We start from the raw sequence: 15,354 nt of genomic DNA, 5'->3' as shown, positions 1-15,354 counted from the left end.
CCACCCGGCTATCTGTGTCCCCGAGAAGCCTTGAACCTACACTATGGGAAGTGGTACCTCAACCCAACATCACTTTGCTTTCCAGAACGCAGAGAATGGTATGTGTTTCCCATCCCCCAACCAGCTGTAGGTATCCCAAAGCCTACACTGGATAGAGAGGGGCTTCTCAGAATGGAAGAAGGAACCATTATAGTTCTCCTCGGGCAACTCTTGAAAATCAGCTTCTCCTCCTTATGATGAGACCACCAGAGTGTCAGCTGACTATCGTAGGAGCTGATGAACTATATTTGACCGAGTTAAAGTGTACTGAGGAGTCAGTGTTGTCCTCGAGGGGTTATCCCAAATTATACATGCACCAGTCAATGAAATACCATTGGGCCATTAGCAGATGAAAGAACATTTCAGGTAGAGGCTTCGGTATGTACAAGGGTCATGAGGTAGAAAAGGACAACTGAATGGTCTGATGCGAACGAGAGAGAGGACGGCATGACATGAGGCTGTCGAGGTCGGCAGAGCCCAGATCACTCAGGGTCTGTAGGGTTTTAACTTTATCCTAAAGGCGTGAAGAACCATTGAAGAATTCAAAATAGGGAGTTTAGAGTAACACACACATTTAAAGATTTAAAGACCTCCGGCTTCTGTGAAGGAGGGATCAGAGGGAGTGAGGGTAGAAGGAGGAACAGTCCAGAAGCCACTAAATTCGTCTAAGCAGAAAGTGATGCTACCTCGGTCCAGAGTCTGGGCAGCAGAGATGGAGGGACAAGGGTGAAGCCCAGCAATGTCCAGGAGGTCGAGGTGACGGGATCCAACTGTGGGTGTGTGGGGTGAGGGAGAGGAATGGATCAAGAATGACTTCCACGGGGACACCTGGGGGGCTCAGTCATGAAGCGTCTGCCTCCGGCTCTGGTCATGATCCCAGGGTCCTGGATCGAGCCCTGCATCGGGCTCTCTGTGCAGTGGGAAGCCTGCTTCTCCCTCTCCCACTCCCCCTGCTTGTGTTCCCTCTCTCGCTCTGTCTATTTCTGTCAAATAAATAAGTTTTTTTAAAAAATCTTAAAAAAAAATGAATGATGTCCGCTTTCCTGGCTAGCAAGACAGGGCAGGAATGAATGCCAGTGACTGACATCAAGACAGTGGAGGAAAACCAAGTCTGACTAGAGGGAAGACGAGGCTTTCGTCCATGTTAGGGTTGAGGCATCCACGAGACACGCAGGTAGAATACCGAGAAGGTGGTGCCTATTCACATCGGCACTTTGGAGGCCGGTGCGCTGGAGAGACATGGCCGAGAAGGCATCAGAATGTTATGTGGTCGCTGAGACCATGGGGCCCCTGAAGTACCCTGGAGGGAGAGTAAAGACAGGTCAGAGATCAGAGCTCAGGACAGAGCCATGAAGGGCTCCAGGACTTGAGCACCAGGTCCAAGAGCACGAGTCAGCGAAGGGGGCTGCGGAGAGGCAGCCAAAGCTGTAGGAGGAAGGCAAGGGGAATAGTGACATGCTTCAGCGTCTCTGTCAGCTCCTGGCTTCCTTGCAGTCTCGCTTCACAATGTGTCCCAGGGTCATTTTGCACCTTCTTGGCCCCAGGAGTAGCTGCTACTTTATTAGGGTGTGGGATGTTCATTGCTTCCTGGTTGACCTATACTTTTCTATACCTTTTCAGTGAACAAATCCAGAAAGCATGTATTATTTGGGAGAAAAAACCCACCATGAGTAATTTATATTCAAAAACACAACATTTTTACTTAACAGCCTCGATATTATATCTATCACTTTATTAAAAATCTTTTTTCCTAGTGACATTAAAATAGTGCTATTTACTATTTATCCTACCATGTATAAATAGTAGTTTCAGAATACTGACAATGTGATCCCTGAAAATCCTTTAAGATTTCTTTAAAGTTCTTTTTGTCCTTTGGATACATTGTAGGGAATGTACAAATTATTGTACGAGGGGTGTACAAATTATTGAATTCTCAAGTCGTTTGAAATAACTCCTGTCTATGTTCCTAACTTATGTAAGATTAGATTCACTTGTTTAACATTCGCTTTTTTTGAGAGAGAGAGAGAGAGAGAGAGAGAGAGAGAGAGCGCATGTGTGCGTTGTGGGGGAGGGGAAAAGGTGGAGGGAGAGAAAATCTTGAGCAGGCTCAGCGTTCAGCTTGGAGACGGACACCGGCTCAATCTCACCACTCTGAGGTTATTACCTGAGCCCAAATCAAGACTTGACTTCTTAACGGACTGAACCACCCAAGGCACCCCTAAACTTTTGCTTTTTATCTTTGGGGATTGATGTACTTTTCACTTTGCTTTAAATTTGTTTTATAACTTTGGAAAGCATTTATATAATTCCTGTCCCAATTATCTGTTGCTGCATAACAAACTATCCCAAAACGTAGTGGCTTAGGACGACCATTTTCTCTGCCCGTGATTTTGTGGGTCTGGAATTTGCAAAGGGCCCAGTTGGTGGTTTGTCCGTGATTCTCTGGGTAGCTGGGCCTGGAGGCTCTTGTTCTTTTTTTTTTTTTTTAAGATTTTTTTTTTTTTAATTTTTTATTTCTTTTCAGCGTAACAGCATTCATTGTTTTTGCACCACACCCAGTGCTCCATGCAATCCGTGCCCCCTCTAATACCCACCACCTGGCTCCCCCAATGTCCCACCCCCCGCCCCTTTAAGATTTTATTTTTTTATTAGAGGAAGAGGGCACATGAGCAGGTGGGAGAGCCAGAGGGAGAGGTAAAAGCGGACTCTCCCTGAGCAGGGAGCCTGACACCGGCCTGGATCCCAGGGCCCTGAGATCATGACCTGAACCAAAGGCAGATGCTTAACTGACTGAGCCGCCCAGATACCCCTAGAGATTTTAATTATAATCTCAGCACCCAGCATGGAGCTCAAACTCCCAGCCCGAGACCTAGAGTTGCGTGCTCTTGAGGTGCCTGGCTGGCTCAGTTGGTGGAACATGTGGCTTTTGATCTCAGGGTTGTGAGTTCAAGCCCCACACTGGGTATGGAGCTTACTTTAAAAAAAAAAAAAAGGAAGAAAAAAAAGACAAAAAAAGAGTCGCATGCTCTACTGACTATGCCAGCCAGGCACCCCTGGAGGCTTGCTTCTACAACAGCTGTTTATTTGCTGCCTGGTGCCTTGGTGCCCCCGGGGGCCCAGCCTTTCTCCACGTGGTTGCCTCGGCCTTAACACGGGGTCTGAACCGCCAGGCCCATCTGTAACTTGTACCCTCGGGTCTAGCACACAAAGCTGGAGCAAAGGGAGCCCCCGTGTGTTAGATTGTTCTATTGGGAAGGAGGGGGTGGAGGGTCTTGGACTCTCCTGCACCCCACGGCCCCCGTCTCTCAGCTAAAGGGAACCCAGCCCCGCGACAGGCCTGGGCGGGAGAGACAGGTAAGAAGGAGGCATCGCCTGCTCTCTCGGCCCTAAGCAGTCGAGCAAGACGGAGGATAGAAATGCATCTAGTTGGCAGCCCTTGCCTGCAGAGGTTGAAGCAAGGTGTTAGCCAAGAACGTTGTCACAGAGCCGGGGTGGCCCCGATTCTCCCCGGCATCGCTCCCCCGTCGCTGCATATGAGAATCCTGTGTGGAGCTCGTGAAACCTGGAGGTCCCTGGGTGCCCGGCAGAGAGTCTAGTGCCGTAGGTCTCGGCGACGTCCAGGTGGCCGTGCTTCCCTTCGGTTTCTAGAAGGTCTGTAGCACTCACTCCGGACGTTGCCTTCACTGCTCCGAACACGGATTTACAGAGATCAGACTGTAGAGCGTCAGCCTCATCTCTTAGGGTTTGGTAAGTGCCTTTCAGAAGTAGCTACGGTTTGACATTTGGGGTCACAGGAAGTCCCGTTCGGCTCTGCGTACGGTCCTCCTGGGTTCTCCTTTCCCACTCCCCCAGCGACGTTCCTCCTAGAGAAATCAGCCCCAATTCTATTAGCTCCCTAATGCAAGCTAAATATATTAAATCAATCTGTCTGCTGCTCACGAGGTTGACCTGAATTAACCTGCAGGGTTTCCTTTGTAATCCTGCTTTATCCACAAATGCTCCATTCATCACCGCTGGCACATTCAGGCCCAGGAGCTTAAGAAGCACCTCGTTATTTATGTGAACAGCTGCTCTGTTCTCCTGACCCCGGGGCCTGAAGCTCACGGGAAGAAGGAAGCCTCCTCGCGCCACCCTGTGGACGCGGTCACCCGGCACAGGACCGGGCAGAAGAAGCCCAAAGGCAGATCTGACAGTCAGTGCCGTCCCCAAAGTAGCACGACTGACGGGGACCCTGGCAGCCCGCGGGGCTGTCACAAGTCTGGGCATAGCAAGCACACAGCCCAGCAAGCACTTGCGGCCACCCAGCCCTCCAGGCGGTCGTCTGTGTGATCGTGGCTTGTTTTCCCCAGTCCCCTAGTCCATCCCGCTTTCCAGATGGGGACACTGAGTCCCAGGAAGGTAAAATTCCTGGGAAGCCACATAGCCAGTGAGGGCATTTCCAGGCCTAGAACCCAGGACATCTGATATCCATTATAACGTCACAGTGTCCCCCCCCAGTCTGTTGTTATAATGTCACAGTGTCCCCCACCTTCCACCCCCACATTATCTCACTCTTCAAGGATGCCTCGAGCTTGAAACCTCCCCAGGTTGCGTTTCTTGAGAATCCTGGCAATCCAACCTGTCCACCTCTACACTTAGCGTCTTGGGCAAAAAGTAGGAATGCCACTAAACCTCCGATGATAGTATGACCACGAGGTAAGGATGAAGGCGGGCTGGGGGGTAGGAACGGGGAAAGGAGCCTCCTAGCCAGTGATCAGGCAAATCCTCCCCACCGGCGGCAATGGCTGGCTCTTTCCCATCGTCACAGTTACATGTAGGAGAGGGGCCCTTCGCCTCCCCGCTGGCCCGGGGAGTCCCGGCTCACAGGTTCGCTCCTCCATGCCCGTCCCAGCCTTCCGGGCAGCAGCCCTCATCCAGAGATGGTACCGGCGCTACATGGCGCGCCTGGAGATGAGGCGGCACTGCACCTGGCGCATCTTCCAGTCCATAGAGTACGCCGGGCAGCAGGACCAGGTCAAGGTGCGCGGGATGGGGGGGCGGAGTCACCGGCGCTCTGTCTTCAGCCCCGGGGCCCCAGGGGGGCGGCTGATCGGGAGCCCCCCCCTTCTCTTTGCGCTCATCTCTGAAGCCGAGTCTCTGCTTCTCCCGCAGCTCCATGACTTCTTCAGCTATCTTGTGGATCACTTTACCCCCAGCAGCAACCACGAGCGTGAGTAGAGCTGCCATGCAGCACATCCTCCTGTCTCGGCGTCGTAGATCTCAGACAGAAGGGGGTGGCAGAGAGAACACAGACCCGGTGACAGCCAGGGAGTGAGCAGGGAGGTTGACAAATCAGTGGCAGCTTCTGGGTTCTCCCAGGAGCATACCCGGAGGCAAGAATTTGGGTGCAAGGAGCTTATTTGTTAAATGCAGGAAACAGTGGCGGGGGGTGGGAGTGGGGAAGGAATTCAGGGAAGGGAAACCCGGCAATGAAGTGTGTGGAGGAGGGGGTGCTACTAAGCCAGCAACTCAGTGTGCCTGAGAAACAGTGCAAAATGCATGCCTTGGAATGACCCCACGGAAGACGACAACTAGAGTCTCCATATGTCAACTCCCGAGGCTCCCTGGTTGAAAGGCTGCTGATCGGAAAGGTTGTTAATTCCAGTGTTTCTGGCCTGGGCGCTCCCAGTCCAGAGATGGCAGAGGCTGGAGGTGGACCCTTGCCTGGAGGGCCCTGAAGTTCTAAGGGCTTCCGCCACATTCACTGCACGCCCCAGAAACGCCTGTGAGCTTTCCCCAACCCCACCAAGGCCTTTCCTTTTGCTTTTGCTTACAAGCCTCAGCTCCTAAATTTCTGTTCTTTCTAAGTCAAGTTCTTTCTAAGCCATCTTTTAAAATAAAAGTCAAAGGGAATGGACATAAAAGCATAACTTCTTCCTCCCGCCCACGTGAATCTGTTGTCACTTTCCCGTTCCTTTCTCCTCTCTGGCCTCGGAGCTGATGCCCGACTGGCGCGCTCCACGTCCAACATCGTCCAAGGAACGACTGTGTTGCCCGTGGACGGCCCATCGGATCGCAAGCCGGCCTCCCCTCTCTGTCCTGACCAGGCGACTTCCTGAACCGCATGTTCACTGAGGAGAGATTCCCCCAGGATGCTGAGATGGAGAAGCCCAGCGACTACGAATCCATTGAGGTCCCAGACAATTACACAGGACCACACCTCTCCTTCCCGCTCCTTCCCGACCACGCGACGGCCCTGGTGGAAGCTTTCAGACTGAAACAAGTAAGCTCACTCGGGGGCACCTGCGTCTCCACCAACTCCAGGGGGGACGTAGAGGGAGGCCAGACCCAACGCAAAAGGAGTAGTTCTGGGTTTAGGGTGTTGGTGTCATGGCGCCACTAGAGAGAGTCTGTGTCCCCTTTGCTTGGCCAGAACCTTGCACAAGTCAAGAGGCCAGTTTTTATGCACTGAAAACCTCACCTCCAAACCATGTAATCTTTCTTCGTTCATACATCCCACACATCATTACTGAGCACTGCTGTGTGCGGGCCCTGTTCTGGGCACCGGGCACCACAGCAATGAGCTAGACAGAGAGAAATTCCCACCCTCACAGGGCTCAAGTTCCAGGGGGGAGACAGACAACTGATAACAAAACAACAACAAATAAGTAGTTCTGGAGTATATTAGAAGGCAAGTAGAGCTGTGTGAAAGAATAAACCAAGTTCCAGGTAGGAGAGATGTCAGTTTATAGAGTCATCTTGGAAGGCGCCATGGAAAAGGTGATTTCCAAGCCAAGGTCAAAGGTGGTGAGGAGATGAGCCGTGGGATGTCTCCAGAAAAATGTTCTAGGTGGAGAGAACCGATGGAAAGGCCACGAGGCAGGACCCTGCCTGCATGGCTTGGGGACCTCAGGGAGGCGCCTGTGGCTGGTGAGGAGGGGTAAGGGAGGACCGGGGATGCAGGAACAGGGAATGGATGGTGGCGGGCGGGGAAGGCTCTGGTGGAGCTGCAGGAGAGAGGAAACCAGCTCAGTGTTTGGAGACGACGGGAAGCAGGAAGCAGAGCAGAAGATGGGTGAAGAAGAGAGGACCCAGGCATGGGGCCCTGGGGCCCCAGGGTCCCTCTTGGGGTCTCGGGTGACTGGAGTCAGCGGGTGGCGGCAGGGGTGTCAGCACCGCTCTGCGCCCCGCCCCCACCCCCGCAGCAGCTGCACGCTCGCTACGTCTTGAACCTTCTGCACGAGACCAGGAAGCACCTGGTGCAGCTGCCGAACATCAACCGGGTCTCCACCCGGTACAGCGAGGAGGTCACCGTGTGCGGTAAGCGCGGCCCGAGCTGGCTGCACGCGCTGGACGCGAGCCAGAGAGCGGGACCGGGAGGGGTGGGGCGGGAGGGGCGCGGCTCGGACAGCGCTCGCGGCGCCCGAGTGTGCGGAAACAGGCGGTGCAGGTGCGGCGAAGCGCTGCGGGGCCGGAGGGCGTGGGCTCTGCTTTCCCGGGCCGTGCAGCCCCTCCCGCCCTCAGAGGGTCTCCCGCCAGACAGAAATGCCGTCTGTCGAGATTCTGCCCACGTCCTGAGGTTCTCATTCATGTTGACACACCTGGTGGGGACCGATGTCCCCGTCGTGGGGGATGCGGACTATAGGACACCCCATTGTCACCTGGCTCTCCAGGTCCACACGCAACCTGCACTTGGGTCTTGCTTGCCCTGGAATGTTCTTAACATTTTTAAATTAATTTCCAAAGTTTGAAGGTTGGAGGATTTCATATTAAAATACAGATTCCCAACATCTGTTGAAAACTCTCCTGACCCGGGCCCATAAGTGAGGGACGGTTTCCTACCTCGGGTCGGGCAGGTCTCTCTCCAGGTCTCACTGGACTGGGCATCCTCAGTTCTGTCCTAGCTTTGCTTCCTTCACCCTTTATGATAATCACGTAGAAAGCCAGCACTGTGTTTTCTGATTTCAATATTAACTGTTCCCACAGCTGGGGAAATTAATATTTATCCCTGTCTTACATACGGAAAAATGAGTGACCATTGCTATGTCAGATTTTTCTGGGTATTTCCCTTTTTGTAGTAGAAATGAGACCCAGTGGTAAGGACCCATAGAAACTGATGTTCTCTTTCTATCTTTACTAGGAGACTTACATGGCCAGCTGGATGATTTAATATTTATATTTTATAAGGTAGGAATGTTTAAGATCCTGTCTTGCTCTGAGGCTTACTCCAGAAGTTCAGATACAGTATCTATTAAACAAATGCTTAAGTATTGCTTGGATTTTTAAAATATTATTTTAAATTATTTAAATAAGAATACATAGTAGCAAATACATAATATAAAAGATAGCACTGTATTATATTTTAGTATGCTTTTGTAAACTGTTTTAAAAATCTAGGGTTAATAGGGGCGCCTGGGTGGCTCAGTCATTAAACGTTTGCCTTCAGCTCAGGTCATAGTCCCGGGGTTCTGGGTTCGAGCCCCGCATCTGGCTCCCTGCTGAGTGGGAAGCCTGCTTCTCCCTCTCCCACTCTCCCTGCTTGTGTTCCCTTTCTTGCTATCTCTCTCTCTGTCAAATAAATAAATAAAATCTTTTTAAAAAAGATCTGAGGTTAGTAAAGAGAACAAATCATTATTTAGTGATTGATTTCCTTTTTCCCAAATAAAGAAAATTGGGGCGCCTGGGTGGCTCTGTCAGTTAAGTGTCTGCCTTCAGCTCAGGTCATGATCTCAGGGTCCTGGGATCGAGTCCCACATCGGGCTCCATGCTCCTTGCTCAGCTGCTTCTTTCTCTGCCTCTCCGCTCCCCCCTCCCCCAGCTTGTGCTCTCTCTCTCTTGCTCACTCACTCTCAAAATATAAACAAAATCTTTTTTAAAAAAGGTGATTATCAAAGCACCTGACTATTTTCCTATCCATTTTTAGTTATAAAATGTAGAACATGTAACAGCATAGATGAATGTTCTACTAATTCAATGTTACTTTATATATACTGTGCTTTCCAAAGCATCTTCCTACTTAATGTTTTGTTTAATCCTGAGGAATCTGACAGCTGTTGTTGTTATTACTAAAGATATCGTGGCCAGGAGTCCCTGGGTGACTCAGTAGGTTGAGTGTCTGACTCTTGATGTGGCTCAGGTCATGGCGTCTGGGTTATGGGATTGAGCCCCGAGTTGGGCTCTGCACTCAGTGGGGAGTCTGCTTAAGATTCTCTCTCGGTCTCCCCTATCCCTTCCCCTGCTCATGGGTGTGTGTGCTCTCTCTCTCTCTCAAATAAATGAAAACATCTTATTTAAAAAAAAAAAAAAAAAAAAGATGCTGTGGCCAAAACTTAGAACTGGCTTTTGGATCACGAGTTTAGCGTCCTTTGACCATACCACATGGCAAGACTCTGGATTTGTAAAAAGCGCTTATTTTGATGAGGATGTCAAAACCTCAGCCCTGCTAGAAAGGAACTGTAAAACCAGTAAAAAAATACTTCCAGCTTTAGTTGACAATTCACATTTGCAGGAGAGCCAGAAAACACAGAATTGATGTTCAGTCTGACATTAACTGTCAACTACACACCGGCTTGTCCTGATTTCCTATCCCTTTCCTTTGTTGCTGTTGTTCTCATCGGGAAGAATGGCCTCCCGTCACCAGAGAGGGCCTACGTCTTTAATGGTGACTTCGTGGATCGAGGCAAGGATTCAGTCGAGATCCTGATGGTTCTTTTCGCCTTCATGTTGGTCTACCCGAAAGAGTTCCATCTTAACCGAGGAAACCATGAGGACTATATGGTGAACTTACGGTAACAAACTAAACACGCTTGGGCATTTGATGTTTGCTTGTGATTACATAAAAAGTTATTTTCTTAGAGCTTCTGAGGTGTTAGGTGCCTTTTAAAAGCACTTTTCCAATTTTATAAAGGAATACACAATGTCTGATGTTTAAAATATTTCTTTAAAACTTACACGTTATTCTACTCCTAATAAAACCATCAAATGTTTCCCACATATCCATACTCTATAGAAAAGGTAAGAAATACAGATAAGCAAAAGGATGCAAATAAAAATATCCCATAATTTCCTGAACTGAGATAATGCTACAATTGTAAGCGTTTTGGCTATTATTCTTCAGTCTCTTTTCTGTGTATTTAAGTATATGTATATAGAATATGAATTTTTATAAACATTAAGCTATAGCATGACTGTTGTCACTGATATAATATCTATTTTTTGCTTCTAAATCTAGATATGGCTTTACCAAGGAAGTGATGCATAAATATAAGGTGGGCGACCTTTAAAAGCAAAAATTTCTTAGTTCAGATATGTGGAAACTTAGTATCTTAGTATCTTAGAAACTTAGTATCTTCCTAATATCATTTTCCAGACACATGGCAAGAAAATACTAAAAATACTGCAGGATGTTTTCTGTTGGCTTCCTCTGGCCACTCTGGTTGATGAGAAAGTCCTGATTCTTCATGGTGGAGTGTCAGACATGACCGACCTGGAGCTTTTGGCTAAACTAGACAGGCACAAGGTACTGACTGAGTAATGAAGTAGTGCGTGTTTCACCGTAATTTAACCCAGTTAATAATAATAACAACCCAGTTGGTAATAATTTAATCCAGTATCACGGGCGCATAAATGTTGTCTTGCATGCTGACTCCGGGTGACTAATAGGGCTATTAAGAGAAGTCATTAAACCAGTCAAAGGAGAAAGATTAGGGGTCAACATCTGGGGGCAAGGAGCAAGTATGCTGTGATCCATTATGATGTTTGCTATGGACGCGAGAGTGGGGAGTGGCAACGAGAGCCTTCTATTTGCCATCCCTGATCTAGACAGCTCTAACACCCCTCCAGCACTGCTCGTGGACAGCCTCCATTTCTCAAATAACTCAGTTAAACTCACCCAATGTGTGTGAGTGCCTACTTCATGCAGGGAGGGTACTATGGCAGATAGATGGAGATCAATTCTAAATTAAACTCAACAGCTATGTTTTTTTTTTTTAAGAATTTATTTATTTAAGAGAGAGAGAGAGAGATCACAAGCAGGCAGAGAGAGAGGGGGAAGCAGGCTCCTTGCTGAGCAGAGAGCCCGATGGGGGACTCAATGTGGGGCTCGATCCCAGCACCCTGAGATCATGACCTGAGCCTAAGGCAGAGGCTTAACCCACTGAGCCAGCCAGGCACCCCAACAGCTGTGTTTAAAGTGCTTACTTTGTGCAGGGAAAGTGGTCGGGGAGATGCAGAGATAACCAGAGATGCTGCCTCCCAAGGGAGTTCACAAGCACCAGCAGGAGGAGGGAATGAGAGACGAAATCCACTGACCTCCAATATGCACGTCTCTATTTTCTGCTGCACTTTGGAAGTGAAAATTTAGAAAGCAAAGATTTCATTTTCTTTTAATCACAGGCTCTTGTACTCGAATGGTGTCTTACGGTTTCTGTCCTCCGACTGCCCGTTCCCACACGCAGGAGTCCCTATTGCAATATCCCTGACAACATTCATCCAAGCAGTTCCAAAGAGAACTGTTTACCACGAAGCCAGTGTGTTTTGGGCTAATTAATCTAAGTCTGTATTATATGAGACATAAATGAAAGAGCATGGCTTTGGAGTCAGACAAACCTGGGTTTGAACCTTGGAGCATGCACGTCACCGCAGCTGGTAAGGCAGCTTCATTTTACTAGATTATCCAAGAACCAAGCCTTCTTATGTCTTGTTACTCTGCTCTCCTTAGGGTGTCTTTTCCCATGCCTCATCTTTGCAGGCCAAGGTGGTCTGCCACCACATCTGTGTTCCAAGCAATTGGGTAGGGGAAGGAAGGGGGTAAGAATATTCCTGCCCTTTTAAGACCCAGGGAAGAAGTTGCAGACATCTCTTCTGCTCTCGTGCCATTATTGAGAAAATAGTTCCATGACTACACCTTGTCGGAAGGGAGGCTGGAAATACAATCTTCTTTCTGGTTGGCCACATGCCTAGCACAAAAGTTGGGGTTTCCATTCCTATGGCAACGAAGGGGAAAATAGATCTGGGAGAGTGGTAGTCTGCCACACAGATACTGAAGCAGGGAAATATGTTCTTTTTTCCTTGAGTAGGCATGGCAAGTGGTTACACCATGGCCCATGCAGTTGGACAGATATGGAAAAAAATTCTCTTTCTCTTACTTATAGAATATTACCTTGAAAAAAGTTATTTATTATAACTTCAGTTTCTGAATGTATCCTATAGGAATATGAATGACTATATCTTAGATGTTTGGAGGATTAAATGAACATATGTGTGTGTGTGCTTTACAAAATTTGAACTTAAGTGGAAATAGTATTAACTGCCTTTGGCTGAAGTGACAGAAAACTTCAAATGACAATGGCTTAATGATTATCTCTTCCTTCTGTAAATAAACACTGGAAGCAAGCAGTCCAGGGCTGGTAGAGTAACACCACAAAGTCACTAGCCCTGTTTCCTGCCTTCTTGTGGCTCCCCCATGTGGCATCATGACCCACCCACTATGGCTACATGAGCTCCAGCCATTGTGACCATGTTCCAGCAGCATAAATTAGAGAGTAGAAGAAAGGCACGTTTCTTCCCTTTAAGGGACATTCAGATGTACACAAAATTTTTGTTCCTATTTCTGCTCAGAATTTTGTCATATGTTAACATTTAGCTGAAAAGCAGGTTGGAAGGTGTATTTTTCATTCTAGGTAGCATCTGTAAGAATCTGGGTTTCTATTTCTAAGGCAGAAGAGTGGACAGGTGTTAGGTAGCCATACTCTGCCTTGGTCTGTCCCTGTTGCTCCCCAAATTTCCATGCACACCCTGCTTTCCACACGTAGAGCCATGTTCATCTCCTCCCCCGTGGAGTCCACACTCCATTAGTCTCACGCAATAATTGCGTTCAGTCCAGGGTTTCTGGATTCGAGTCCTATCTGTCTGGCTATGGCTCCTTGTGGTCTGGTTACTGTAAGATGAGATGCGTGTTCCTGCACCCACAGACTTAGTATTGGAAGGGGAAAGGATAACTCCTTGGCAGAGGTGGAAGAAGGGGTGCCTGCAGCATTTCAACAGTTTCCTCCAAAAATCCTCATTATAAATCCCGTCTCTGCTTCTCCATCATCTCAACTGTTTCATGTTCTTCATGGAGGAGAGGGGCCCAAGAGACCTAAAACTAGCTCTTTGTACTTCCTTTGTCAATTCTGCATGATGTCTTGTACCTCACTTTTTTAAAATTCAAACATTCTGTTCTGTATCTATGTCAGAGGGAGAGACAGCAAGTCACATAAAAGCAGATGATCTCATGGGAAGATTCACATTTAATGCATACAGGAGAAGTAGGGACTTTGGCAAGTTTTGCTGAAGAATGGTTTCTTTTCTGTAGCTAAGCAAAAAGCTACCTTCCTAATAGTTGGTTTGCAAAGCTCTGGGGAAGGGGGGTGTCTCCATCTGTACCAAGTGCAGGGACAAGCACAAAAGTAGGAGCCCCAGAGTCAGCTATCTGGATTCAGTCCTGATAATGTTTCAGTGACCCTGTGCCTCCTGTTTCTCATCTGGACTATAAATGAGGATCTCACGGGGGTGGGGGGTGGAGGGGGGCGCTAATCAATGAATTCCTGTAAAACCATGAATGAAGATGCAGTCTCATAGCAGTGGCATGAACCAGTGAATTCACGGTAAGTGCCCAGCATAGCGCCTAATTAAAAAGGGCTCAATACATATAAATGCTGTTATTCTCCTTAAATATCATTTATCGATGCCTCTTGATGGCAGATAATAACATCCTTAAAATAAAGTCACCCATGGGTGGACAGGGGTGGGACTACTTGTCTGGCCCTCCATCAGAGTTGCAACAAGGAGAGGAGGAGGGGGTTACTAGTCCATTCACACTTGGTGGCCTTTCACTCTCCATGCTGGGGCTCAGGTGCCTAGGAAGTCATTAGAACTTGTCCAGAGTTAGAGAACACCTCTGTTCTGTTCTCTTTCATCTGGATTCCTCTTGAAACATCATGCAGGTTCGGCTGACCTTCTCTGAGTGTCCTTTGTCCTTGCCCTAGGCCAGTCCACACCAAGACATGGCTTCCTTGGATCACAGTCCTTACATCGATGTACAGAAAGTTCTCATTCTTTGGTCATGCACGTGCCGAGAGCTCCCGTTGTGGCCCAGACCTCTGTCGTTGTTATCCTTGCAACGTTGTGTCCCTGGTTTCCACTGTGGCACTCGGGCAGGCCAGGAATGGTTGCCAGATGCCACAGCTCTGCTCCCTGGCCTGACCCCTCTGTTGCCCGGGATCAGAATTCCTTCAGCTCGTGATTCCATAGTCAACCTGGTCCCAGTACCGTGATGCCTCTGAGTCAGGGACAGGGACCACACTCTCTCTGGCCAAAAGAATCTCTCCAGTTAGGTCCAGGCTGGAAAGGGGTGCGCCCGCCCACCTCCTTCCTCAACAGGGAAGAGCATTCCTGTGAGAGGCCCAGAAGCGCTGCGTCTCCCCCGGCAGCGCACCGAGCGTTTCCTGTTCCCGCGTTTCTCACGGGCTGCAAGTCTCCTCTGGTCCAACCGGGAGACCGCGCAGGCGCACCTGCGCGGACGAAACTCTCGCGGCTCCTCCAGGAAACCCGGGCCGCGCGTGGGTTTTCTCGACTTCCCTGCGGTGGGAGACCAGGTTCTACCCATGGCCAGTTGGTCACAGATCAGAACTTTTGTAAGATTCCGTCTATATGAAATGCTAGAAAGAGGAAACACAGACACGCGGAAATGCAGGCCCGCGGACGGCGCCGGTCCACCGCCGCGGTGCCCGGCGGCCCGGCCTCACCGGAGGCTTCCCCGAGCCCTGAGCGCCCGCGGCTGGGCCCGGACCGGCGCCGGAGTGTGGCCCCCGCGCGGGGCGCTGACCTGGGAGGCCGGGGCGGGGGCGCGGGGCACCCAAGCAGCCTCCTCCGGGGTCGTCGCAGCGTCTGCATCTTCTCTGGACGTTTTCAGATCGTCTCCACCCTGAGGCGCAAAACGAGGAAGGAGAAGGGGAAACCGGCGCCGAAGAAGGCGGGCGCGGCGCGGCCCACCCCGTGGTTCCTGCCCCTGCGCGCGGGCTCCGGCGGGGCGCCCCGAGCCGGCCGCTCCTCCAGCCTCCCCTGCGGCGGCCCCGCGGCTCCGGACCCGGCCCGGCGGGCGCGGCGCTCCGTGGACCTGGCGCTGCCCGGGTGCCCGCAGCAGGGGGGCAGCGCGCCGAGCGGGGCGCAGGGGGAGCCGGAGCGAGCCGCGCCCGAGGCCGACCCGGAAGCCCGCGAGCCGCCCGAGCCCACCCGGGAGGAGTGGAAGCAGGTGGGTGGGGGCGGGGCCGCTCCGGGCAGGGGGGCGGCGGGCGG

At 50.2% G+C, this 15,354-nt stretch overlaps 1 protein-coding gene across 1 annotated transcript in view; it reads left to right on the top strand.

Moving 5' to 3' along the window:
- PPEF2 (protein phosphatase with EF-hand domain 2) overlaps positions 1-15,354 on the top strand; it is a 28,647-nt gene continuing 13,293 nt past the window's right edge. The window contains exons 1-10 of the mRNA XM_045079886.1: positions 1-98; positions 4,931-5,058; positions 5,191-5,248; positions 6,126-6,301; positions 7,224-7,338; positions 8,159-8,205; positions 9,640-9,806; positions 10,250-10,286; positions 10,388-10,537; positions 14,972-15,310. Of these exons, the coding sequence (XP_044935821.1) occupies positions 44-98; positions 4,931-5,058; positions 5,191-5,248; positions 6,126-6,301; positions 7,224-7,338; positions 8,159-8,205; positions 9,640-9,806; positions 10,250-10,286; positions 10,388-10,537; positions 14,972-15,310 (1,272 nt within the window). The 5' untranslated portion in view covers positions 1-43. The remainder of the gene's footprint in view (positions 99-4,930; positions 5,059-5,190; positions 5,249-6,125; positions 6,302-7,223; positions 7,339-8,158; positions 8,206-9,639; positions 9,807-10,249; positions 10,287-10,387; positions 10,538-14,971; positions 15,311-15,354) is intronic.

Source organism: Mustela putorius, unplaced genomic scaffold (genome assembly GCF_011764305.1).
Source record: "Mustela putorius furo isolate JIRA1106 unplaced genomic scaffold, ASM1176430v1.1 tig00000430_pilon_pilon_pilon, whole genome shotgun sequence".
NCBI lineage: Eukaryota > Metazoa > Chordata > Mammalia > Carnivora > Mustelidae > Mustela > Mustela putorius.
Note: the sequence above shows the minus strand (reverse complement) of the source record. Positions and strands in the feature narration are given on the sequence as shown.